The sequence below is a fragment of the Rhinichthys klamathensis genome, unplaced genomic scaffold (assembly GCF_029890125.1).
Source record: "Rhinichthys klamathensis goyatoka isolate OS25496 unplaced genomic scaffold, OSU_Roscu_1.1 h1tg000035l_1, whole genome shotgun sequence".
Taxonomy (NCBI): Eukaryota; Metazoa; Chordata; class Actinopteri; order Cypriniformes; family Leuciscidae; genus Rhinichthys; species Rhinichthys klamathensis.
The window spans coordinates 6,708,292-6,736,264 of NW_026606583.1; the positions used below are offsets into that span (position 1 = coordinate 6,708,292).

General features: G+C 39.6%; 1 protein-coding gene across 3 annotated transcripts; it reads left to right on the top strand.

Moving 5' to 3' along the window:
* The first annotated feature begins 228 nt into the window (after positions 1-228).
* Positions 229-27,780, top strand: taok2b (TAO kinase 2b). 3 transcript variants are annotated; one of them, XM_056246024.1, is made up of 19 exons: positions 229-696; positions 3,795-3,935; positions 4,052-4,123; positions 7,795-7,896; positions 8,118-8,163; positions 8,298-8,394; positions 10,322-10,435; positions 10,617-10,708; positions 11,788-11,881; positions 13,605-13,686; positions 14,453-14,620; positions 15,834-16,040; positions 16,726-17,085; positions 17,998-18,126; positions 18,197-18,400; positions 20,223-20,462; positions 24,841-25,062; positions 25,258-25,440; positions 25,971-27,780. In XM_056246024.1, exons 2-19 carry the CDS (start codon positions 3,804-3,806, stop codon positions 26,826-26,828), a joined length of 3,402 nt encoding a protein of 1,133 aa, XP_056101999.1. In that variant the 5' UTR covers positions 229-696; positions 3,795-3,803; the 3' UTR covers positions 26,829-27,780. The 3 variants fall into 3 exon arrangements, with proteins under 3 accessions (XP_056101999.1, XP_056102000.1, XP_056101998.1); XM_056246025.1 differs by having other exon boundaries at positions 24,841-25,053; XM_056246023.1 differs by lacking the exons at positions 24,841-25,062; positions 25,258-25,440; positions 25,971-27,780 and having other exon boundaries at positions 20,223-22,195.
* Positions 27,781-27,973: the final 193 nt, after the last annotated feature.

Consider the following 27,973-nt stretch of genomic DNA (forward strand, 5'->3'; position numbering starts at 1 on the left):
TATTATAGTATTGTTTTCCTGTTTTAGATAAATGCTGTTCTATATGCATTTCATCTATGAATTTATGTTGTTTTACGCTGAGTCTGACTAATAGACTCAAACATGTAGCTGCCAGAGCGACTTTGGCTTCTCATTTCACTCTTCAACACGCCACTAAAAAATCAGGCTGTGTGTCTGTGGATTCCGTGTTGTAATGAAATGCGTATTTAGAAAACATTAGAAACCCTTAATTTGACTTCACCCGCACTTCCGGTTTCCGGTCGGCTCCCGCCCCGCTCCGCCATCATGAAGTCCTGAACAAAAAGCGAATGAGGCAGGAAAAGAAAAACAGGGACGGACCTGTCGATGACAGAAAGAGGCGAATTAAATGCATGACGCCGACGGCGTCAAAAAATGATAAAAATACGCGCGGCAGAGGCGGAATATCGGACTGTGGTGTAAAGTGCTCATCCGTTGTGTTTGGCAATCAGCTGATCGAGTCCGTTAACGGTTAACAACAGTATTATCCATTCAGTTATATTATGAACGGACTGATTACCGGCCGCTGATCGCGATCGTTACGTTAGAAGTAGATGGATCGCTATTCAAATCGATCGCTTTTTGTGAAGTGAGAAAGGAGAAGAAGAGGCCAGATTTTCCCCAGCAGGCCGGGAGCTAGCTGACTCTAGCTAGCTACAGTGGATCCCATAAACCACGGTAGGACAGGCTCGTGTAAATCATTTAATGCAGGGCTGGATGACATGCATGGCGTGGAATATCGCTAAACTGTTATTTTTGTTGTCTAAACGTTATATGCAGCTGTTTTTTTGCAATGCATTTGATGTGGTTTGGGTAATTGCATTCATAGGCTTGCACAATGTAACATTACGTACATTCGCATCGTTTCATCTTCAACTGATTGTACAACATAATCTATTATTTAACCCAGTAAAGCCTGACATACAAGTTACAAATCATTTAAAAATGGAACAGGTTATTGAACCTTTAAACAAAATATAATAGAAAATCAAAAAAAAAAAAAGGTGTGCATGTTTTGTCATATTTGATACATGAGGCTTATATGGCACATTATAGGGAACATGGAGCTCTTACTCTGGGAGAAAGAAACGCCTAAGTTATTCAGAGGCTCAAATTGAGCAAAAATATGTAATTTAGTGCAAATGTTATTTATATTAGCAAAAAAGAAAGATGAAATTCTAATAGCTTGTGATGTAAATCAATGAGGTCTTTTACTTACATAAAATCTTACATATCATATGCACTGCAATACAGTGATGATTGACAGATGAACATCTTTAACAATTTAAAAGTTAATCTTACATTTACTTGGAAAAATCATTAAAGATTTCACAGCAACCACATCCTGAAGGTGGACATCAGATGACAGAAAGCATGTAGTAGATCGTGTACAACTATTTGTCAGCAAAGTGTTTGATCTTGCTGATAATTTAGAGGCCTTGGAAATTAATTTATGAAATATGCTGGCATGCATTAAAGTGTTAACATTAAAGTCACACAAGTTTGACAAAGAATCCTGTTATGTATGTGAGAGTTCCCTCTCCTCACACATTGTATATTCTCAGATTTCATCTGCTATTTCTCTTTCCTGGTGAATCTTTTTTGCATGTGTGTTTAATCTTAACATGAACATGACTCAGAGCGTCATGCCGAGGTGTGAATCTGAATTGTGAGTCAGGTGTCTGGTCCAGCATCCTGCTTTTGAATGCTCTTATGTTATGCATAATCAAGCACAATTATTCTCATACAATCATTTCAATTGTGGATGGTTCAGATCATCGCCCCATTTTAGTTGTTCTTATATAATGCACTCTGTTGCATCTCATTATATAGTGGTGCTTGACTGTTGGTGAACCCTTAAGAGTTTTCTGCATTGAGACAAGATCATCTAAGCCGTATAACTAGATACATAAAGTCCAATTCAATAAATAGCACAAAAACACTATTATTATTTTCACTTAAATTGGGAGAAGTGCCATTGTGTGAACCCAGTCCTGCACAACTCTGATTTTGATTTACATGCAAGAACTGATTTCAACATTTCCATTGGGTGAAGATCAAAACTTTGCCTTGTCCATTCCAAAACGTTATATTTCTTCTGCGTTGTCTCGCAGGACTTCAGTTCTTAGACCGACACCTTGATATTTTACTGCAGAAGACCTGCCAAATCCATCCTGGTTTTACATATAAAACAAAAAGTTCTGTTTTGGACTCATCTGTCCACAAACCTGTCCAAAAATGTGGTTTTCAGCAAACTTTAGACTGGCAACAATGTTCATCTTGGAGCGCTGTGGTTTTGGTTCTTTCTATCCTGCAATGCACACCCATGATGCTTTTTTGTGTCCTCCTGGAATATTAATTTGGACTGATTTTATCCATTTGTGCACTCCTTAGATCGGACACAAAATTCTTTCATATAATGGATTTTTGAAAATGTTTCCAGAAACTTTCAGAGATCTACAAACAAACTTGAGGATCAGTCTAGATCTAGAGAAGATCTGGGTTTATATCCTTTCAGTAAAGGCAGGGCTGCTAAACTTGGTTGAGTGTGTCTCATTAGTTTTCAATTATTCCAATTACCCCATTAATTAAACTGAACTAATAATCCTAGTGATTCACACACTTTATACCAGCGATGCACATTAGCTCTGATTTTCATTTGTATCCAAATTTTGCACGATATGATAATTCTTTATTTTGAAAAACGATATATTGGCAGATAAATCTAAATACAAAATATAAATGTTCATCAGAGTTAAGATCGATTCAAATTAATCAATATTGTCAACCCTGCTCTAACTGTTATAGGACCTGGATAAAGATAATGATGTATTAAAAAAAAAAAAAAGAACAGTCTTAAAGGGATACTCCACTTTTTTTGGAAATAGGCTCATTTTACAACTCCCCCAGAGTTAAACTGTTGAGTTTTACCGTTTTTGAATCCATTCAGCCGATCTTCGGTTCTGGCGGTACCACTTTTAGCATAGCTTAGCATACATCATTGAAGTGGACAAGACCATTAGCATTTCTAAAATAATTCTACTCTCATTCCTGCGTAATAATCAAGAAACTTTACTGCCGTACCATGAGTGCAGCAGGCGTAATGATATGACGCAGCGCCTGAAAATAGGCCACCTTCCGTCAACACAACGGAACTATTTTCAGGCGCTGCGTCATATCATTACGCCTGCTGCTCTCATGGTACGGCAGTAAAGTTTCTTGATTATTACGCAGGAATGAGAGTAGAATTATTTTAGAAATGCTAATGGTCTTGTCCACTTCAATGATGTATGCTAAGCTATGCTAAAAGTGGTACCGCCAGAACCGAAGATCGGCTGAATGGATTCAAAAACGGTAAAACTCAACAGTTTAACTCTGGGGGAGTTGTAAAATGAGCCTATTTCCAAAAAAAAAAGTGGAGTATCCCTTTAAGGGTTTCCCTAGCTTTGTTTAATTTTGATCAGATGCCCGTTCTGGTCAATATTTGGGAATGGCACTTTTGATATGTTGAATGTTTCTATTTTTGGTTGTTGGAATGAATTATTCATAATTTGTTGTAGAAATATAGGACTGGCCCCTTTTTATCAGCGCTAACCCTGAGCTGTATCCTAGATTCTGGAGTTGTTTTGCTGTATGCAGGGTAGATGCTTTATATCTGATTTGCCCTGTTTAGTTTATCCTAATGGTTGTATTTTAGGTTTTTCCAGTCAATCCTATGCTGATGTTGTTGCCCCTGATGTTAATGTGCAAACTTCCTTTTGTTTGTGTGTGTGAAGGCGCTGGCCATGCCATCGAGTGTGCGGGCTGGGAGTCTCAAGGACCCGGAGGTGGCGGAACTTTTTTACAAGGAGGATCCTGAGAAGCTCTTCACAGACCTGCGTGAGATCGGCCATGGCAGCTTTGGAGCCGTCTACTTTGTAAGTGGCCATTAGGACATTCAGAGCTGTAGCACAGTTCAGTGAACAGAGATGAAGTGACTATCTTTGCCTCTCTTCCTCATGCGTTTCTGCTTTTATTTGTCCACTTCCTATAGGCCCATGACATCCGCACCAATGAGGTGGTGGCCATCAAGAAGATGTCCTACAGTGGCAAGCAATCTAATGAGGTGAACACAAACACAGCAACACGCAGCGTTCCTGTATTTTTGGTTTCTTGCAGACTTGGCTAGAATCAGTCTGCAAGAAATCTCGAACATCATGCAGGTGGCTTTATGTAAGAGCAAGATGATGGCTCTGTTCCAAAACCTATTGAGCTGCCTCCCTGGGAAGCATTTTTAGGCATCATAGGCAGACTTCTCACACAAAGGATGTTTTAAAATGGTAGCAGAGTCATTATACTGCCTTCAGTTTTGAGGTGAACGCCTTGTGTATGTTCACAGCCGAACACGTAGCCTTTCAAAGTGGGTGGGTGAATGCGGGCGGTCGAAGCATGCGCACTAGAAGGTTTCATCCTTGTCCAGTGTCTGCACTATTTTTCTCCAGATGTTGAGTGATACAAAATGTTTTTTCATTTGTTTAAACTAGATTTGCGTGCATTTCATAAACCTTTACACAAGCACTTGTCAATGTCATCTCTGGTAGTTTTTGTGTCTCATGATCTGTTTCTTATTTGACTATGAAATAACGGGTTGAGGCAGTGTTTCCACCTTGTGCCAAAAATATAAAGTCATGCTGATAATGAAAATTTACACCACTGTATGCTTACTCCAGTGTACACACAAAGCATACTCCAATCCCATGATGCACTGCAGCATACGCACTTATGCAGTGGAAAAATCTGTTAAAGATGGTTGACAAACGAGAACAATTCAGTTACAACTGAGAAATGTCAGCAACGTAGTTGCTAATAAACATGCTTTTTTATGCTTATTAGAGTGTTGCATTGTTAGCTTAGCTACTTTTTAACAGCAAACTCCGTTGAAGTCAATAGAAGTAAAAATCCCATTCTTTTTCTCCATAGGAAAATTATTTTTTAATGGTATCTTATAAACTTTAAAAACAGAACTACTTTGAGCTATGAGGTGGTTAATTGATTGTACGTGATTTTGTTGAAGCCGTGAGTCTGCATTATTTCAACTTATTTTTTAAAGTAATTATTTAACAATGGAATTCCTGGTGAAAAACTACATTACCCACGATTCTGCAATGAAATCTCTACCAATCAGAGAATCAAAACAAGCAAATTGTGCCAAAAGAACTCTTTGGTCACACTTTAGATTACGGTCCAATTCACACTATTAACTATGACTATTGCCTCAGTAAACTCCTAATTACTGCTTATTAATACTTAGTAAGTTAGTTGTTAAATTTAGGTATTGGGTGATTAAGGGATGTAGAAAATGTTCATGCAGAATAAGGCATTAATATGTGCTTTATAAGCACTAATAAACAGCCAATATTCTAGTAATATGCATGCTAATAAGCAACTAGTTAATAGTAAGAATTGGACCCTAAACTAAAGTGTTACCCAGTCTTTTTATATTTCTCCTACGTTTTCAATTTGATTGTCATTTTCAATGCTTCATGGGATTGTGTTTCTTTCCTTGTACTCTTTATACTTTTTTTGTTAAGTTTGTAATGTTGTTGTGATCCTCCTCGTAGCTGGTTGGTTTGGTTCATGGCTTATAACTATTAAACGAAGACTCTAGAATAACCTCTATGGGGAAAAATACTTTCGGAAATGAGGCCAGTAAAAAAAGTGGGTGGCCACCTTTGAACCCTGAGTTAAGTCTCCTCAAGTTGGTTCCCATATTGGGCATTTTTAAATCATTTTTAAATCGCTCTTATGAGGTTACAGTTCGGATGCTGCCTGTGTAGGCACTAGACAGGAAGGCAGTTCAGGGCTCCAGACTAACTTTTTGCCTTGGTTGCACTGGTGCGCCTAACTTTTTTATTTAGGTGCACCAGCACAAAATTTAGGTGCACTCAAATTTTTCCTCGTCTCGCGTCGCCTTTAACGCCACAATTTCAAGGTCACCTTTTTATCACGTTCCATATATTCATGTATATTATGTAAATGCTTTTAAACAAGAATAAGGTGTAGTTTTTTTTTTTATTTGAAGCACAATTATACTGTATATAAAAATATAAATCTTTTTTTTTTTTTAAATTAAAGTGCTGTTTTTACATTGTTCAAGTTAGGGCAGGATATTGACACAAATTTCACAATTCGATTCAATATTGATTATATTGGATATCAGGTACAGTACATGGCAAATTTTCTCAAGAAAAACAAATCTCAACTAATGCTGTAAACTGGGAGTCAGTTGTAGCCCACTATGCTTCATTAGCCTACTATAATATTGAAGGTAAAAATTACCTGATTTGTACACAAACACCTAAATTACACTTTTTTTTTATAATAATAAAGTTATATGAAATATAAACATTTAAATGGTGGCTGCATAAAAACTTGCCAGATTTTTTTCAAACAACATGCATTAAATATTGAAAAACATAAAAAATTATAATGAATATGTAATATGGTGCATATATTAGGCACAATGCTTCTCTAGAGTTAATTTTTCTAGCTAGCTAACGCGTTTATGGGCACTGGATATGTTTTTTCTGAGGTAAATGTGGCGTTACATTACATTGTTTACAAGCGTTTTACTGATGTCTTTCCACGGTTGAAACACCGATTGAGCGATTCCATGTGACATAATACGGATTTCGATAAGTTGTACTATATCTTTTAACACTTTCAGATGCTCGTTCATGTTTATTTCGCGCTGTAACTGGTATTATTGAGGCGGAAGAGAAGATCATGTGCGCTCGCGCTGCTGCTTCTCCTGAGCTGAGCTGAGCCAGAGCGATCTCACGCCACAGCGTCAATACACTATTTATGTTTTTGAATTTCGTAAGAAAATGGACCTAATTTGAAATCTGAGACTTTGTTTCATATCAATAGTAACAAAGCACAAAGATTATTGTGATTTATTGGATGGGATGCTCGCTACAATGTTCCATTCATTCATCAACTGATAGCCCAACGGTTCGTAAAAATCAATGAGAATCGAGAAATCAATATTTTTACCTAGTTCAAGTAGCCTACATTTTTAAAAGTTTCTTCGTCGTCTGTTTTCTTGCGTTTATTTAGCTGATGCTGCTGATTGCCATAACTGATTCTCTGGTGCTCAGGTGACAGGTCGCAATTTATTTCAATCACACAGCACGGAGCATTTTAGTCCTACAGGAATATCTGAACCACAACCAATCAGAGGCAAAGACCCACCCAATCTCTATCTCTGATTGGTTTAGACCACGATATGATCCAACCATATCGTGAGAGGCAGCGGAGAGGCAGCGGATGCGATTGCGATCATGCGAGAACGTTAGGTGCACTGGTGCGACCTAGGAAAAATTCTTGTCGCACCCTTACAAATTTTGGTCGCATGTGCGACCAAATTGGTCGCACTCTAGAGCCCTGCAGTTCATAGTGTTTTTTGTGTTGACTGGTACCACGTTCTGCTCTTTGCAAGCCCCAGCATTGCATTCAAATTATGCAAATCACACAGCATCTCTCTGGCCGAAATAGACCGTTGTGCCATTTAAACAGTGGAAACTACTCCCTTCACTGTGCTGCAGAACACTTGAACGCCAAGTGCCACGCTACGCCTCATTTGAAATCTCACCGCAATGCCACACAACATTTGCAAGAACGCACTTTCGGCTGTTTCACACAATCACATAGATCAGAAATTTGAACTGAAGGAGAGCAGAAGCCGACGCTGAATAGTCCCTTGATGGTTTCATTGTTCTCTTGTTCCTGCTGTAGAAATGGCAGGATATCGTCAAAGAGGTGAAGTTCCTTCAAAAGCTGCGGCACCCCAACACGGTGGAGTATAGAGGCTGCTACCTGCGCGAACACACAGCATGGGTGAGTGTTTCTGTGTGTGGGAGGGAGGCTGAACGCTTTTCAAAAGCCTCGTTCAGGGAAGAGAATGTACTGACCCGCTAACACTGTTTCCATTTACTACAATAGCAACCCTACATGCAACACTTTTGCTTGCTAACAGCAATAAAACCTTTTCTTTATCTCTACCTTTCTCTTTTCTGTGTCTACCTCTCATTGATCTTCCTGTTCTACTTTTCTTGTAGCTGGTGATGGAATACTGTTTGGGCTCTGCCTCGGATCTGCTAGAAGGTGAGTGAATTGTTTCAGGGAGCATGTGGATGTTTACAGCTGTTCGGTCAGATGCGGAAGTGTAAAACGTCACTGGTCAAGAAGTTTGCAGAAACTAAAAACAGGATCCCACTTTTTTTCTTCCCCTTTCCCAGTGCACAAGAAACCACTACAGGAAGTGGAGATAGCAGCGATTACTCACGGTGCATTGCAGGGCTTGGTATACCTCCACTCGCACAACATGATTCACAGGTACAGAGCAGCTTGAGTCTTGATTTTCAAGAGCATCACGCAAATCAGGGGTGTGCGATGTGTATTGTCTACAACAGGCGTGTCCAGTACTTCTCCTGGAGGGCCACTGTCCTGCAGCGTTTAGCTCCAACCCCAGTTAAACACACCTGAACCAGTTAATCAAGTTCTTACTGGGCACAGGCCTTCCAGGGCCGAGTTTGGACTCCCCTGGTATACGATAATATATAAATGTTGTTTTAAGGATGTGGAAGCTGTCATTATCTAGCATGTCACACACTTTACAAAAAACAAACACACACACACCTCGAGAGTGCACTTTTACTGCGTGATGTAGCCTAGTAGATTGACTCCAAAATTCAAGATATGGGCGACTAAAAAGAGTTTTTCTTATATTTCTATATGATATAGTTGAGCAGTATTACACAAACAAGCATGCAGTTTATCCCAAATATTAGCACGGTTGCAAATGTGATTTGATTTTATACAACAGTTCAGTAAACAAGAAGTTACATTTCAGACATAATATTGTTAATATTGTCTGTTTTTGTTTTTTCACCAATGAAAATAGTTCCAAACAAATCCTAAACAGAACCGTTGTGCAATCTTCAAGCAACTATAGTTTTTGCACAAATCAATCAATGATTCTATGATCCATTCATAAGGACTGGAGCTTTGTTCAAAATCACCCCTATACCCTAATTACTACTAATATAGTCTACTTAAAGGAGTGAATGAAAACGAGTGAGTGAATTCGGATGCTGAGTGCGCCGGAAGGGCTTCCGCTTCTACATAGTTTGTGCTTGCTATTTAATAATCAGAAACGTAGCAAACTGGCAGCTCCAGTAGAAATGAAAAGATTTATCTTGAGCTCTGTCATGGAAACTATGTATAAACCTTAATTAAACAATTTAATAATCAATTAAAAAGCAATTTATACCTGTATGATATTACGCTGTAGCCACATTGGACCAGCGGTTTGGAAAATGGATGGATGGATGTTTCGCAATCTTCGTTTGGCGCAATCGTCACAGTGCATTATGGGTATTCTCTAGACGTTGAGCATACATCAGTTGTACACTTATTGCGGTGCATCATGGGATTTAATGTCCCCGATAACGTCCACTATGGTACACTCCTACAAACGGCTGTACTCTCAAATAATGCGCTATTTAAGGGTATGGGGGCGATTTCAGACAGACTTAGTCTCAGAATGAATCAGCCGTTTGAACAAATCGGTTGAATTAATCGATCATTAGGACAATATGCTGCCACCTACTTGCATTTTTAGTTTCATACTTAAAGTATCATTTCATAATGTAAAAAGTCTAAATCATTTCAAAATATTATTTTTTAAAACCTTAATCTCATAGCATTATTTAAGCAATTGTAATTGCAGTGTAAATGCATCTAAATGCTGCTTCTGCAGTGCAAAAATAGATTTTTTTTTTATAGTTTCATTTGATTGTTAACCGCCTATAGTGTCTTATTATTCTAATTGAATTTATTGATTAAATGAGGGAATATGATGTAAAAGATGATGCATGCATCTAATAATGTTAGAAAAATAACTTTATAAAGGTAAAAATGCCCCTTAAGCTGGCACATATCAGTCAGTACTGTGAACTGAACACCACACAGAATATGACGACTATGCAAAGCTTCAGGAGTCAGATGTCTATGACAGGTCTAAACTAACCAAGGTACCAGCACAAAAACACATTCAGCTAAATATTGTCTAATTGTCGTTTTTGACAAAATCGCAGAAAATATCTTGATATAATTCGTCAATATCGCACACCCCTAATGCAAACGCATTCTGATATATTTTCTTTATGATCCAGTTTTGTCAACTCTGCAAATCATTTTGGCTGTCGCCTTCAGTTACAACATATCTTCTTTGAATCTGTAATGTTTCTTCCTTTTATAGGGATGTGAAAGCAGGTAACATCTTACTGACTGAGCCTGGCCAGGTCAAACTGGGAGACTTTGGCTCTGCCTCCATTGTTGCTCCTGCCAACTCCTTTGTGGGCACACCTTACTGGTACAAAAGCACTTCCCATTAATTACACCTTTTATCAACATATTAGGCAGAAATATACCCTTACACATGAGTTAAACATCATTTTAAATGGTTTTCTTGCACATTAGATTGTTGCAAATAATGAGATCATCTGGTCAATTACTGTTAGGAGAGTTATGACCAATCTGTGCTCTGTTTGCAGGATGGCTCCAGAGGTAATCCTTGCTATGGATGAAGGGCAATATGATGGCAAGGTTGACGTGTGGTCACTCGGCATTACCTGCATAGAGCTTGGTGAGTCATGTGTGATGTGCAAGAGAACACCTATGAGTTGTATGTTGAAAGGGAACACGGGACCAGTACATCTCTGGCGTGAAAATGTACCATTTCTATGCTTGACATATTTCACATTTGTGGCTTACCACAGACAAAATATTATAGAGGCCATATTACGTTATTTTAAACATTTAAATACATATAATTTATAGCAAAACAATACATTTATAGTTTGTAAAATACACAATGGTGTCTATGGAAGCAGCAATAACAACCCATTCAAATATATTTGACGACAGTTTTTATTCATATCAGAGAGACAGTGTAAATAACTATAAAGTCAACTCTATTTTTCTCCCAGTTCACCGGCCACTTACTTTCATGTATTTCGGGAGAAACTGATGAATTGACGCGCTGTAATAAATCCAACAGACAGAAATCTCTGAACTGCGGCCCAAACACGGAGCCCATCTCACGTTACAGATCAAGATAATTTATAAAGTTTTTTTTGAACGACAAAACAAACTCACTTACACATATTTGAGAATCGGAATAGAAGATAGTTCATGACATGCTAAGCAAGTTTGTTAACATTTAGAAATAAAAGCGCTAAATCTGTCATACAGCGCTATTTTGGCTGTGGTGAATCACGTGCCAAGCATGACGCGTCACCATGGAAACGGGGGGGGGGCACACGATGTTTAGCCGATGCCGTCTAAACATCGTGATGTCTGTCAGCCATCACAATGGACGATGATATCGTCCATCGGCCCAACCCTAATTGCCACCAATGGTCTTTCCGATCAACTTAGCTCACGATGCTTTTGAGTTTTTGGAATTATTTAAATGAGGAATATTTTGACGTGTTCATTCTCAGAGTTTCAGGGAGTTCAGAAACAGTGACACTGATATGGAGAATAACTCCCGTTGGAGGGACTTTGGCACTTTGGGGATCTAACCGCAACATTACACACTAAAGAAAGCTGAATATGTAAAAAAGCATAATGGGTCCTCTTAAGATGAAAGTTTACAGTAATATACTTATAATAGATGCCTTGCAACTAACTGCTTTCTTGTTTCTTTTTACTCTATTGTAGCAGAGAGAAAGCCTCCCTTGTTTAACATGAATGCTATGAGTGCCTTATACCACATCGCCCAGAACGAGAGCCCAGTCCTGCAGTCCAATCACTGGTAGGGAACCAGAAAAGCTTCATTCACACTGTCAAAGATCTTCTTGCTTTTTATGTGTTTTCAGCAGCGCTGTATTGATATACCTCAAACATTCTGAACAGGGATTGCAGAAAAGCTTAAAACCATTTGCCATACTACAGCAAACATATGCTGTTAAAAATACTCTTATTTAAAATGCTAGATAATATGATTTATATTTAAAATATTGTAGTTTATGTGCAATTTATTATTGTGTATATATATACGATACTATAGTGACGTGGAGCCTTCAAATAAAATGAGTAATTAAGTAAAGGCATCAAGATCGGGGTGGGATCTTTTTGGGTACGGGCGTCTTTGTTTTGGTGATTTCAAATATCAACAGTGTTTACTAGGGATGTAACGATTCACTCGCATCCGGTTGAAAATCGTTAAAAATGTGTGACGATTCAAGTCGGTTGAAATGTTCAACGAATCGCGATACACATTTTAAACAGCAGGGCGCGTTTACTGTAGCCTACTGTGAAGTTGTGAACCTCGCTTTACAGGCACAATAGCAGCGAGCACACACTGGCGTGCAGCTAGCGAGTGTTTTCACTACATTCATGGAACTTGATCTTGTGTGAGCCAAGCTCAACTTCCATAGGAATGAACTGAAAACGCTCGGTTTGCTCCGCTCGCGCCGCACCAGTGTGTGCCATAGACCGGTGTGCACGCGCCGTCAAACAGTAGACATGGCGACGGCAAGCGTTGACTCATTCAAATCGGAGGTGTGGCGCCATTTTGACTTTCCGTAGACTAATAATAATCACCACCGTGAGAAGCACCAGTCACCTCCGTTTTCATGTAAAAGTCATTAATGCGACAATTGCGAGAGCCTCGGAGATCACAAGGTGCATCAGTGTTTCCGTGGCAACCAGGTGTTGTATTTATTTTACTATCTCTTTCTCTAAATATGTTTTTTTTAACTCTTACTAGTGTAATGATACAAATTATAACAAAATTAGAATCTCATTTCTGGTACTCATTTCTGGTACTCAGTACCAAACAAACCCCTGTTTTTTACATAGTGTGCGAAGGTACCCGTGTCCAGCCTCTTGACCAAACAGACTGAGTTGAAACAACCTTGAAGGGATTTTTTTTAATGTAGTTTCATTATTTGACAAATATTTTTTTTTAATTAAAAAGAAATGTGCAGCATTTTGTCTGAGAAATAATAAAAGGGACACTTTTGTCTTAAATCTCATTTGTTAAAAAAATCGTGAGAAAATCGTATCGTGAAACCAGTATCGTGCATCGCATCGTGAGATGAGTGAATCGTTACATCCCTAGTGTTTACTAGAAATTGCTTATTGCAACTTTAACAACTACCTTACTAACTATTAATAAACAGCAATTAGGAGTTTGAGGCAAAAGTCGAGATTAATAGTGAGAATTGGACCCTAATCTACAGTATAACCCAAATTATATAAAATATTTGGGCGTTTTGAATACATAGAAGTGCATTTGATCATTCTCATGTGTAGCTGTATCTCTGTGATTTGCAAAGCTCTGCAGAGAGCAGGCACGTAAACATGTTTATGACTGTTAGATCGTGGTCAAATCATACCCAATTTAGTATCAACTTGATGCCTAAGGCGTTAACACTATTCAATTTGTACCAAGTAGCTCTAACAGGATGTGCCTTTTGAATTGCACTACATTCAACTAACTAATTTGCATATTTTGTTTCCCAATCTCTCAGGTCAGATTATTTCCGTAACTTCGTAGACTCGTGTCTGCAGAAGATTGCCCAGGACAGACCTACCTCTGATGTGCTGCTTAAAGTAAACGTCTTTTGAGGAGCTTTAAGCCTGTTTATGTTACACTTTCTGAGCACGATGCATCCCAGTAATTGCTGTTTGGAAATAGAGAGCCTAAGCCCCTCCCCTTCCGGTCGACCACCATGGGACCTTATTTCGGAAAAATATTGTATGGTAGTCAATGGCGAGAGACAACAAATATTTTGATCTCGTTTGAATTGTCCCCTGAATTACACATGATGTTTGTCAATTTAAAAGATACATTTTAAAGTCAAGAAAGTCGCAGTTTGATGTAAAACTGTTGAGGTATAAGACTGTGAAAATACGTAATTAAAAAGACTACAAACCCCAAAAGGCGCACATTTTCTCTCAATGAGTGAAGCTAACTTTACTGAAGCTAACGTCTGTCATTTGTTCTATAGTCTTCCGTTATAATCGTAACGTTACGCCGTCATGCCTGAGTGTTTTGTACCAGACTGCACACACACGAGCAGCGGATCTCGCTCGTTGTTTCGCTTCCTGGGAGATGTAGTTCATTGAGTGATTTTCACAAAAAACTAAATGTTACTCTTCTGTTTTATGACAAACTGCGACTTTCTTGACTTAATTATCTTTTAAATTGACAAACATCATATGTGTTATTCAGGGCACAGTTCAGACGGAATAAAAAGTTAAGTTGTCTCTCACCATTGACTACCATACATATTTTTTCGGAAATAAGGACCCATGAGCCGGAAGCGGAGGGGAGGGACTTAGGCTCTCTATAAACATCTCTGCTTTGTTTCTCCAGCATCACTTCCTGTGCCGTGAGCGTCCAGTGACAGCGGTGATGGATCTGATAGCACGCACTAAAGACGCTGTGAGGGAGTTAGATAACCTGCAATACCGAAAGATGAAGAAGATCCTCTTCCATGAAACGCATAATGGGCCTGCGACTGAGGGGACGGAGGAGGAAGAGGTGGGAGAACCTTTCAGCTTGTCTGGTTGTCAAAAAAAAAGGAACTTTGATTTTCTGAATCCCTCACATTTGAAAGAGTCAGTTCATCTGTTTACACTGCAGTAGAAGAGCTATATTTGGAAACATCAAATGTGGTCAGTACAATAAACACGTCAGCCTGGGTGGCTACTCTCATCCAATTGTTAGATCATTGAACCAGAGACGAATTTTAACAATAGACATAAACAATTTAGGGTTTGTTAAATTGTTTTGTCTATTCACTTGCGTTTCAGACGTTTTTCAGCTCATGTTTCAAACGTTTGGAGTTGGGAGTCTTTTGTTCCTTTGCACCGTTGTGCTTGAGTGATTTTGTTTGTGACACAATGGCAAATTGGCTCTTTGATTTAGCTAGCCTTAAAGTCAATATGAACTCTCGAATGATCTTATTTTAGTTATATGAGAGCTTTATAGTGTGTAATGACTTGCTTTGACTCTGAATAGCTTTTCTTTTTGTATTTTTGTATTTTTCAACCTTTGTTATAAAGAGCACTTTTCACAATCTAATCAATCAATGGACATTTTCTTTGTCCGTAATCCATCACATTATGGATGTAAAATGGGTTATAAACACACTATAGGTGTGAATCTTATCTTTCCTCATGATTTGATTTCTATTCAGGGAGCAACGGATAGATACATCATATTGACTCTTGTCATCCAGTTCTTTTGTTAATAATACACACGCGTAACATTTTTTAACAACTATTTTCAAACAAAAGAGCACGTCAAATTACAAGACAACCTGTCTTTTTAGACTTTTTTTTAAGATTTTTTTTAAAGTAATATGTAAACACAAAACAATTGTTTGTAGTGGATGTAAGTTATTTGCTAAGTAACTTTTTATTAATACTCAAGAGTTCTTATTTTTCAATAAAACATTACAACATATTTAATTACATTTTAAAAAAGCGATTCTTTAGTTTTTATGCATCAGTGCAGAATCCTTCACATCAGCATTGGGATGAAAACAATTATATTCCACAGCTCTAGATCACACATTATGGTGTTTTTTTAATCTAACTAACCCTTTAATAGGATTGATCTGGGTTAAATGTTTCAATTAGATTCCATGTTTTTTCTTTTGCAAATGGGATTTCCGGGTGATTTTAAAAATGTAACCATCACCTGCTGGTATCGTAGTTTCTGTTTTTAAATGCAGTCTTGTGTTTTGCAGGATGTAGAGCAGTATATGTTGCGGACGGGCACGGTGAACAGCATGGAGAGCTCCCATTCGCTGCCGTCTATGTCGATAAGTGCCAGCTCCCAGAGTTCTTCAGTGAACAGCCTTGCAGATGGTTCGGATGACAGTGGAGAGATGGCTATGATGCAGGAGGGCGAACACACAGTGACCTCCAACAGCTCGGTGCTGCACAAACCTCTGGTACGTGTCCATGGCTTTGTTTGAGCTGCTTTTGGTGAAGCAACTTCGTCAAATTGCATAAAAAAAAAAAAAAATCAATACTTTTGATAAGTCTTTTATACTCTCCAAGGCTGCATTTATTTGATCAAAAATAATAATTAGCATTTATAATTGGTCCTCAATTTTTTTCATAATGGTTCTTATCAGTGTTGAAAACATTGCAGCTTAATATTTTTGTGGAAAACATGATTATTTTTTCAAGATTCTTAGAAAGTTCAAAAGAACAGCATTTATTTGAAATCGAAATCTTTTGTAACATTATGTCTTTACCGATCAATTTAATGATTTAATTACCCCAAAGTTTGTAATGGTAGTGTATCATGGTTTTGAGTACCAAATCAGCATATTAGAAATATTTCTGAATGATCATGTGACACTGAAGATGCTGAAAATTCAGCTTTGAATCACAGGTATAAACTTCATTTTAAAATATATTCAAATAGACAGTTATTTTAAGTGGTAATAATTTTTAACAATATTTACTGTATTTTTGATCAAATAAATGCAGCCTTGGTGAGCAGAAGAGACTTCTTTTAAAAACACGAACAATTCTTTATTCTAAACTTTTATACAGGTAGTTTATGCATGTGTGTGTATAAATATATACACACATGCACAGATTTATTTTCATGATTCCCCCACACAGATCCACGATAACATCTATGACGACCCGTACCAGCCGGAGGTGGAGTCCCAGCCCCAGGGCCCCTCTGGTGGTCGCAGACGTCGAGGACGGGACCACTTCGCCACAATCCGCACAGCCTCGTTGGTGACCCGTCAGATCCAGGAGCACGAGCAGGGCTCAGCGCTGAGAGAGCAGATGTCCGGATACAAACGCATGAGGCGGCAGCATCAGAAACAGCTGATGGCTCTGGAGAACAAGCTGAAGGCAGAGATGGACGAACATCAGCTCAGGCTTGACAAAGAACTGGAGACGCAGAGAAACAACTTCGGCAGTGAAGCAGACAAGCTTGGCAAGAAGCACCAGGTCTTCCTGGAGAAAGAGGTGAGTGGAGGAAACAATGCTAGATGGTTTCAGATTTCTTTTCTTTATAAATCCCACCTCCTGACCTCTAATCAACCAGTATAAATTAGATAAATGACCTGTCTGTAAAGCATGTGTTTTGTTATCTGTGTTATATGATTTCTTCTTGTGTCGTCATCATTTTTCAGTTCTTTATTTAACAGGATTGAATAACTCAGCGGAGGGAAGAAGGTTTAAGCTTCCTTCTTCAAAGTTTGATTTTATGTAGCTAATATGATATGTTCAGGGGTGGTACAGGGATTCATCCGATAAGAAGTGTACACGACCTCATATAGAAATGCTACAGAAAAGAGAATAACCGGTCCAAATATAGGATCCTTCCGGCACACATGAGACTTTCCCCCATCCTTGACTTGTTGGCCCAACAGTAAACCCACTGACCTTTCTCCCCTAAAGGAGCAACCTACCATCTCTGCCTTGAACACACAAAGAGAGATAGTGAGTGAAAGTCAGGCTGAGAGCCGTTTTATTCTGCCAATCTGCCCATTTTAAATGTCATGAGACAACGGGTTTTATATGGCAAACTCTGAAAAACTTATTTTGTATCACAAGTAAATAATTTTATCATCACAAGTACATTATCAAAGAATCTTTTGATAGTGTTCTATATACATTTTGTAGTCTTTTCTCCATATTTTTGTAAAAGAAAATTTATAATTTCTTTAATTATATAAATATTTAATATATATAGGCTATATTTTCATTTATATAAAATATTTGCTTTTTTTAAAATATATATTTTAATTTGATAAAGTGTTTGTATTTATAGTTTGTTGAATGTTGAATCTGTATCTGGCATGTAATAGCCTGTGAAGATGATATGGCAATGAATTTAAATACAACAACTTTTCTTTTCTCCTTGTCTTACCATAGACTAAGGGTGCTCTCACAGAAGAGAAGAAGTTTCAGCAGCATATCTTGGGCCAGCAGAAGAAGGAGTTGACCAGCTTGCTTGAGTCTCAGAAACGCCAGTACAGGCAGCGAAAAGAGCAACTTAAAGAGGTACGTCAGAATCTGATTTGCCTGTGGGTTTGCTCAGATGTAGTGTTGAGTATTTTCGCCCCTTGTGCAGGAGCTCAATGAGAACCAGTCCACGCCGAAGCGCGAGAAGCAGGAGTGGCTGGTTCAGCAGAAGGAGTGTCTCCAGCAGATCCAGGCGGAGGAAGAGGCAGGGTTACTACGCAGACAGAGGCAATATTACGAGTTGCAGTGTCGCCAATACAAGAGGAAGATGCTGCTATCTCGCCACAACATGGAGCAAGACCTGCTCAGAGAGGTACTAGCGAAAAAAACCATTAAACCATAAAAATCATTTGTTATTATTAATTTGCATGACTCTACTGTGACACAGCTTGTGTTTCAGATGACCGCTTATTCACAAAGGACAAACTGGTTTATTTGCTTATGTTGTCAGTCACATGCAGTTTTTTACAAAGGATTTTGTGAGGCTGTGGTGGATGGTCCCCTGGAAGAAACTTTTGAATATTTTAAAGTTAATTGCATCAATCTAATGCCTGTGAAAAGAAACAGCACCAACCACTTATGAGTAACCAGATTAAGTTTTTATTATTATTATCTCCAAGGAATATATTGGTATTGTAATACAACTGCATTGTAATACAACTGCATTGTAAAATAAAATATAAATATTTGATAATAAGTATATAAATTACTATACTACACACTACAGCAGTAAAATTACAAAACTTAATTTCTTCACTTGCAAGAGTTAAGTCCATAACTTTTTGGCAAATGTGAAAATAAAGCGTAACTGGTACACATAGCATTCATAAATCAGTCCTTCCAGTAAAACGCAGAGTTTTTTTGTGATTGTTGCGGGCAAAAATCCTTAATTATGTGCCCCGTTTTCTTTAAAAATGCGATGAAATTGTGGGAACTTGCAAAAAATGCGTTTTGATGAAAAAGAGGAAAAAAGTGATTCCCCCAACACCCTGTTCTCATTAGGCTTCTACCTTAATGTAAAGAATAATTTCTTATTACTTCCTATGATAAGCAAGCATACTACATCACAGAAAGTGCTGGGAATATTTAAGTTCTCATCTTGTTTTATTTCAGACCTTAATAAAAATACCAAACTTACAAAACATTGAGTCAAACTAGTTCTGTAGTTTTACAAAAGGAATATACTACAACTTCTGTAAAAATGAATAAATAAAATATAAAAAATAAAGTGTGCTCCTGTTTTACAGCTTTTCGTTGATGTTCACACCACGTAATTGCGTCACTTCATAGCGTTCCCATGGCAACAGGGGGAAACGGCTGCTCTTGTGTGAAGCAAACTTTTTTGCAATGAAAATGCGAGGATTATGAAATCATGCAAGCCCTGCATATTTTGCACGGAAATCGTCAATTTATGCGGCGAAAGTGCGCGTATTTGAAAAAATGCGGCCCCCGCATAAATATGCGGACTTTGGCTGATTATGCACTAAATCATGCGATCGCATAATCGCGTTTTTCTGGAGGGACTGATAAATGCACGTTAAACTCAGTACATCAAGAATGGAGTTCACTGCATTAACTGTGAAGCGAGCCGCTCTAAGACGCCGCAAACACTGGATGTGCTGCTGCTGCGCTTCAGATTATATACTTTGTTACTTAGCAAGAGGCTATGATTTAATTATTTGATAAGCACACTAAACCATATTGTGATTTATGATTTTAGCTCAGTTGACAGAAGATATATAAGGCTAAAAGATATTTTTTAAATTGTGGGGGGCCGCCACAGTCTAGGCAATTATTGGGAAACACTGCAAATATGGCCAGTGTAAACAATTTTTTTTATTTCAAATAATGAGAATGTTTTTTATGGTTTTAGCTTTAGTTAATGATAATGTTTAACACCGCAGCGAGTTTAATGATCAAGGTCTGACGTAGATGCTCCTACTCGCAACTGCAAATGAATGTCTTCCACACAGCCAACACTTTCCAAAGGGAGCTCTTAAAAGACACCATTCTAATGTAAACTACTAATTAAATACCATGTACTCATTTATGCCTGACCACAGTTGCCTGATGCTTTTCTAACCACCATCCTCCATCTCTGCCTCCTTTCTTTCCATATACTTGTCTCAATGTAGGACCTGAACAAGAAACAGACTTTGAAAGATCTAGAGTGCGCCATGTTGCTTCGCCATCACGAGTCGACTCAGGAGCTGGAGTTTCGGCAGCTGGGTCTGGTGCAGCGCACACGGGCCGACCTGATCCGGACGCAGCACCAGACCGAGCTCACCAACCAGATGGAGTACAATAAACGGCGTGAACAAGAGCTTCGGCAAAAGCACGCCGTCGAAGTCCGCCAGCAACCCAAGAGTCTGAGAGTGAGTGACTGTGACATTACAGAGGATACAGAAGGGGAGGGGCCTCTTGGGGAGGGGGAGGGGCTTGAAAATGAAGGGGTGGAGCCAAAGGAACAGCTAGAGGATGAAGGAAAGAGAGATGGAGAAAAGATAGATGGGGACGAGAGGCAGCCGGTAGGTGCTGTTGAAGACACAGCTGAGCAAGCTGAGAGGGAAATAAAGCTTCTTGAAGGAAATGACACTGAAGAGATATTTACTGACCAATGTGAAACAATAGACAGTGAAGGGAAAGTGGAAGATGCTGCAACATCAGCTGACAATGCAAACGAAAGTGCAAAAGATCAAACTGAAATGTCGTTAGATGAACAGCAATATGTTGAGGGCAAAATTGACGCCGATCCCAGACAAGTAGAAGGGCTTCTGTGGGATGATGCTAGCGACTCAGAGTGTGAGGACGAGGATAGAGGTGTGGCCGATGGCTGTCCATCAGAGCTAATTCCCGCCCCTTCTTTTGAGCGCCGCCCACTAGAGCGTGACGCAGACGAACTCTCCGAGTTCTACTTTCCGGATACGTTAGAAGAGCTGGAACCTCCGCCCGCCTACACTCCTCCCTCTACCCAACCTACCCTTCCCTCGCTCTTTTCTCACGCAATCTGCCTCGTTCTTTCGCTCTCGGCTGCCATGCAGCCATCCGTCTTCACCATTCTTTTCCTTTCCGTCTTCCTGCTATCGTTGCGCCGCTCCCCTCCTCTTCCTTCGCTCGCTTCGATCCTTCTCTCTGGTGAGCTTGCCTTCCTGGCGCTCTTCTTTTCCTATCTATTCCTGCGTTCCTGCTGCTCGCTCTCATTTTCCACATACCTTTCACTGACATATTGGGGCTCAGGCCTGTTCAGTCTGGGTTTGTCGTTAAGCTTAGGACTTTATTACGTCCCCGTAGCCTTGATCTCTGCTTCCTTTCTCAGTTCGCCTTCACTTTTCCTCACCCTTTACCTTGTGGTGGTCCTGGTCGTCCGTCCGGCCAGGGTCTTCCTCCAAAACACTCCACGCAAACTCAATCGCCTCTGGATGCGAGTTCTTTTTCGACTGCCAAAGCCTCTTTTCACTGTGTGCCAGTCTCTTCTGGGTGGCCTGACCGAGCGCAGCCTCTACGACATGTTCCCTAAAGCCGGACGCAACTGGGGTGGGCGACAGTCCCGAATCCCTGTGCCTTTAAATAGCCTTTTTGCACAGTATGAGGCCAAAAGCAAACACTCCGTTCTGTTCGCACGGTTCCTGCTTTTGGGACGCCGGTTTGTCCGGCGACCTCTCGGCACTTTGACAGACCTGGCTAACTCCGTGGTGTTGCGCTTAGCCAAGCGTGTACTGAAGGAACTGCCGCAGAATTACCTGAAACGGCTGCAGGCCTTCGGGTTGCTGCGAAGGGAGAGACCCAGCAAGCTGCCGATTCTTTTGCCTAGAGCAGTGAGGGAACAGAGGCGGAGGATGAGGGAGAGACGAGAGAAGGAGAGGAGGAGAAGGGAGGAGAGAGAGAGGATGTACAGGGAAGACGGGAGGTGGGAGAGTGTGTTGAGGAGAACCGCCTCAGGGAGGACTTTAAAAGGAAAGATAGTGCCTTGGAGATAGATTGAGATGGAAGAAGGGAGGTATGTGAGCATACACATGCCATCATCCATCATTGTTCATTTTTCTTTCCGATCTTATGGCTGATTTATTTTGTCCGTTTGCTTACATGCACTCCTTTTTTGTGCCTGATTTTACAGTGAAGTACCCGGTTAAAGGCATAGGTCACCCAAAAATAAAAATTCTCTAATTTACTCACCCTCGTGTCGTTCCAAACCCATAAATGTTAAACATTGAAGCAAAAATTACGGGTTTCTGTCTCTCATTTGAAGTTCCAGGTAACCAAAACTTAGAAGGTCCAAAAGGTGTCATAAAATGTATTACCTGGACTTTCATTGGAGGGAGAGAAAAAATATCTTAATTTGTGTTATCACATGAGGGTGAGTAAATCATGGCAGAATATTTATTTTTGGTGAACTATCCCTTTTAGATTAACCTACTATTTTTTTTTTTACAACTCACTCATTCACGGTCAGTCGCCAGTGAATGGAAAGCTTTATTTGATTATTGTGCTTTTTGTAAAAGTTTCTGGGTTTTATTTTTTACTCTAAGTTATTTTATTTTCAAATAGCAAGAGCTATATGTGTTATTATGGTTATTGTTGAAGCCATGTCTGTGCAATCTTGGTTTAGTTTTTTAATTTTGTTTTGAAGGGGGGGTCTTGATTTCTACATTGAAATTGTATTATATTCCAAAACCAAAATGGCTCTTTATGAAAATGACCATAGGCCTTTCAATTAAGCCATGCACGTTAAATGCTAAATTAATTTACTGTCTACTGTGAAAGTGGATTATAATACTGTGCTTTACACTATAGATCTCCCAAAAACGCAACACTACAAGCTTATTCTTCCACAAGTGCAATAGAAGTTTATTGAATAAAGCGCCAATGATTTTTCCTACTTTTCAAAGAAGTCCTGGTGTATAAAAGGTTTTGTATTGAAATAGTAAAACATTGAAAACTAGGCTGCATATTGTTGCAAAATCAGTGTTTTGTATAATTTCAAAAGCTTCAGAACAACTAAAAGCCGCTAAAATATTAATAAAGTCCTCTCACTGGAAGTTTTAGAGGCAGGACCTCAAGAATGGCAATCATATGCCACATAATCTGGGGGTTTTCCACCATCAGATGGATGAGCAATCCTAAATGCTGTTAGTTCAGATCTGCCACTTTAGCAGTGAACTTTATTGAATGTTAATGTTCATTTAAACATTAATCTCTTAACTTTAAGTAAAATATTTACTCTTCAATGTGAGTGATCTATTATAAATTCAGTATATGAGATATGCAATTTTATTTAGATTCCTGTTGTATTACTAAAGATGTGGGTGGTTGATGTGTTTTTTGGCACATAGAAGTTCATATACTTGTAGCTTAGCACCCAAATAGTTTTTTACACAAAAGTATATGAGGAAATGTGTTTGTAAACCATTGAATTTGGGAATATATTGTTATTGCACTAGAGGCAATGATCTGATCATATTTACCATGTAAACAAATGTTTTGGACATATCCTTACGAAGAGAGGTCTAGCCTGTTTAGATGAAGCATTTATGCAAGACTTTCATAGGTTAGCCCTAGTTTTTCAATGTTTGCATGGCACTGTTATTTTATATTTATTAGTAGTCTATTACTGCATATCAAAGACTATAATAAGAAGCCATTTGACAATCATCTTAATGTAAGGTTTGACTAGAAGAATGCAAATTGAAAACCAAAGATTAAAACGGAGTTGTGACATAAGAAATGAAGAGGTTGGATTGATGAAAAATAACTTGCACTGCTCAAATTATATATATATATATGAAACGCTCTGTAAAAACTCAAATACTAAAAGGTCTTCATAGAAATCTTAACATTATCAAAGGGACCATTTGTGTACTGCAATGGAAATGAGACATGAGTAATGAGGAAATACAATATAAATATTTTAAGAAAATTCAATTTCTTGGCAAAAGGATGCATTTCAGTTTTAGCCATATTTGTTCCAGTTTTTGAAAATGTCTTTGATTTTTATGTCTTGTTGCTTATTGTTTACATATGCTATGCTCCCTTAAAAAAAAGAAAAACCCAAATCACAAATTATGTCTTAATTATTATTTGATGAATGTTTGTGTTATTTTATGTTGCATTGCACCGTCTGTTTCAAGGCCATTGTGTGTGCATTTCATCCTCATTTTGTGTGTTTGTGCATGAATGGATGTTTACTTCAAGTTTAAACAAAGATTTCTGTTATATGTTGCTGAAATAAATTCTCTATTATAATCATTGTCCTTTGGTTCATTTTATTTTTTACATTATTTTAAGTATTTTTGTCTTATCATCATCATCCCAGTTTTATGTTTTCCATTCATATAGCTTTGATGCTGCTGCTTTAATGTCTTTATAATTTATAATGAAGTGTCTTATGAATTCTTATCATCACTTATGTTTAACTGAGGGCGGTATTAGCTTATTAAATTGTACACTCAAATATGTAATTTTAACCAAGTATAAAATGTTTTATTAGGTTAAACATTAATAAAAAGTGAGTAATTTTAATTGGCATAACAAAGACAACAAAAACAGAATCTGAATTTACAGATTTCTACTCAAAATGATTTGTGCTGTTTCATGTCCCACAATGTCATGCTACATTAAAAATAAAGACATTGTTTTAAAGTGTTTTATGACCAATGACGGCACATTCGTGCTGTGACGCTTCTGTCCTTCCCCCTCCACTCTTTCTTATCTGTCTGTTGTCGAACCTTGTTACAACCCTCTTCCCTGTTCCTGTAGTCCAAAGAGTTGCAGATTAAGCGTCAGTTCCAGGACACGTGTAAGATCCAAACACGTCAGTTTAAAGCTCTGAGGAACCACTTGCTGGAGAACACACCGAAATCGGACCACAAGGCCGTGCTGAAGCGTCTCAAAGATGAGCAGACTCGTAAGCTGGCTATTCTGGCCGAGCAATACGACCACTCAATCAACGACATGCTGTCCACACAGGCTGTGAGTAAGGCAAGGACACATCAATCACAATTCCCATCCCACTGACCACCAAACCCTCACTCAAACCTACATCATCAGTGACATACTCTCAAAACTGTACATGGTAAGGTATATCACCCTACATCTGATCCCAGCAGCCACACTCCAGCATCAGAGTTACCCCTGCCTCATTGACCTTTGCCGTTTTGTGCTGTTTCACTCCAGCTGCGATTGGATGAGACTCAGGAAGCCGAGTATCAGGTGCTGAGGATGCAGCTGCAGCAGGAGTTGGAGCTGCTCAATGCGTACCAGAGTAAAATCAAGATGCATACTGACACCCAGCACGAGAGGGAGGTTAAAGACCTGGAGCAGAGAGTGTCCATCCGCAGAGCCCTGCTGGAACAAAGGGTAAAGGCTGACTGCATTCGTTCCTGGCCATGATGGTTGACAAATGGAAACTAAAGCAGTGGTTCTCAACTGGTTACGCATCACGTGGCAACTAAACAGTATCTAAATTGTACAAAAATATCCAATGTCCTTCAAACAAAGTCCAATATTAGAGAGCGCATCTTAAGGAGAAGTGTCCAGTCAAGGTGCTCTATGGTTTAGGGTTTTTAATAGTCCATCAAAGAAAACTTCAGGATGACAATGGCACTCTTTCGAATTAAAACAAGTAATTAATTTAATTCGAAAGAGTGACATTTGCAATGTCCTTTTCCATTATTTCATTTTTAGGATGTACAATGACTTAAAATGATTATCAGGTTGGTATATCTCCATCATCAGAATGTGATTCATCAGTAATGTTTTACTTGGGAACAGTATTTCAGTGAGGCTCATGCCCCAGTAAATAGGGTCTAGCCCCTGGTCATGACCCGCCAGTTGAGGACCACTCTTGTACAAGTGCAATTCTGACATCCATGGATCTCTTTCTCCAGATCGAGGAGGAGATGCTGGCCCTGCAGAACGAGCGTTCGGAGCGCATCCGTTCCCTCCTGGAACGCCAGGCGTCCGAAATCGAGGCCTTCGACTCTGAGAGCCTCCGCTTGGGATTCAGTAGCCTGGCGTTGACGGGCATCCCCTCCGAGGCTCATCCCAAACAGGGCTACCCGTCTAGCCAGACCCCCCGTCCATCCGGCCACTGGAGTCACGGCGGAGCGCCGCATCCCCACTCCCGCAGGGGTCCGAGCCGGGCCCAATCCTCTTCCTCATCGTCCGCCTCCCACGCCTTGGGATTACCGCGAGACGGGCCTATGCACCACTCCCCCCGGTCCTCGTCATCATCTTCGTCCTCCTCCTCGTCCTCCCATCACAACCGCCACCACCTTCCCCAGCACTACCATCACCAGAGCACGCCTCAGCTGTACAGGGAGAGAGAGAGGGATAGAGAGAGGGAGCGGGAGAAAGAGAAGGAGTGGGGCGGAGGGAGCAGGGGGGACCTCGCACACCCCCACGTCTTCTCCCACCACCTTCCCTCCCGCTCCTCCTCCCAGTCCCTCGCTCTCCTCCCTCCTCCTCCTCCCGCACCACCTTCCATCACACTGTCGTCCTCGTCCGCCCAGTCGTCCTCGGTTTCTCAAGGAGTCTACGGAGGAGGAGGAGGAGGTGGTGGAGGAGGAGGAGGGCTGGTGGTTCGGGGTCCCAACCTGATGGCGTTGAGGAACAGCCCGCAGCCCCTGCGCAGAACCGCATCTGGCGGCGGCCCAGGAGGGTCTGGTGGTGGAGAGGGAGTCCTCAGCCGTAGTACCTCGGTCACCTCGCACATCTCCAACGGATCCCACCTCTCCTACTCTTAAGAGAACGGAGTAAGGAGGTCGGGCTTGCTTTGTTGAGTTCCTTCAAGCCATTACAATACGAGTGAGAGCACATTTTACTTGTCCTATTGCTTTTGTTTTCCCTGCTCGTTGTTGTTTTTGGGGTTTTTTCTTTGTAAAAAAAAAAGAAAGAAGGGGAAACTGGCTTGGAAAATCACCACTGCCTTCTAGACATCTTAAAGGGATGTTGCGCGACTTCTTTAGTGTGATGGGGAGAATTTGTACATGCACACACTACAGTATGAACACAGAATGTTTATAAAGTTCTATGTCAGTCAGGCTTTATGAATACTTTACATCTATGGGAGTTGCTCCAATGCATGAGATTAATGTAGTAAATACATTTGTATTCATATGTTATCCAGTCACATTTGAGATGTAAAGGTGCGGTCACGTTAGCGAAGTTTCAGGGAAATTTCACGGATAAAAAAAAAGGGTTGATGTCTGTTGTCAATAGCGTTACGATGTATGAAGCACTGCTCACACAGAAGTCACTTTCAAACTAAGCAGCTTTCTGTTGGTCAGCACTACGTGTGGAAGTTTGTCGCCTTACTCTTTTTTTGCTTTATGCGAAACTCCTTAATGCGCAGATTCCTATTAGAACGACTGGATTTTCGCCTGTGAAATTTCGTCTTGCAACGGTAAATGTGACCGCACCTACCTTTACAAAATTGGCTGCATCCAAAATTGCATACTTCCCTAATATATTAGGTGAAAAACAGAACGTGGCCTTAGTAGTATGTCCGAATTCACAGTATTCATAAAACAGTACTACTTCCGGCGAGATTATGGACACTTTACTATCCCATGAGGCCACGGGAGAGGATTTGGGAATGGCAGTGAACGGACGCAACTGATGCTGGTAAGGTCACATGACAAATGTAGTACTTCCGGATAACATTCATACATTTTTTAATGGTTGTGAGTTACTTATTCAAAAGGGGTGTATGCAATTTCGGATGCAGCCATGGACTTTTTGAGTAATTCTCCCACCAATTGGATCTTTTAATGTGTATATATAAATATATATATATAAATATATAGTATCTAAAGTGTTGAAGCATTGTGTCCACAGTTTTCTATAGTACTTATGACTATTGCCATTTTGATAAAATAACATATGAACA

What these genes read in the sequence shown, in the direction of transcription:
- taok2b (XM_056246023.1), top strand. Translation starts at nt 3,804, where the DNA reads ATGCCATCGAGTGTGCGGGCTGGGAGTCTCAAGGACCCGGAGGTGGCG. An exon ending in GCTTTGGAGCCGTCTACTTT is followed by an intron (nt 3,936 to 4,051) that starts GTAAGTGGCCAT and finishes CACTTCCTATAG; the next exon opens with GCCCATGACATCCGCACCAA. An exon ending in GTCCTGCAGTCCAATCACTG is followed by an intron (nt 11,882 to 13,604) that starts GTAGGGAACCAG and finishes CCAATCTCTCAG; the next exon opens with GTCAGATTATTTCCGTAACT.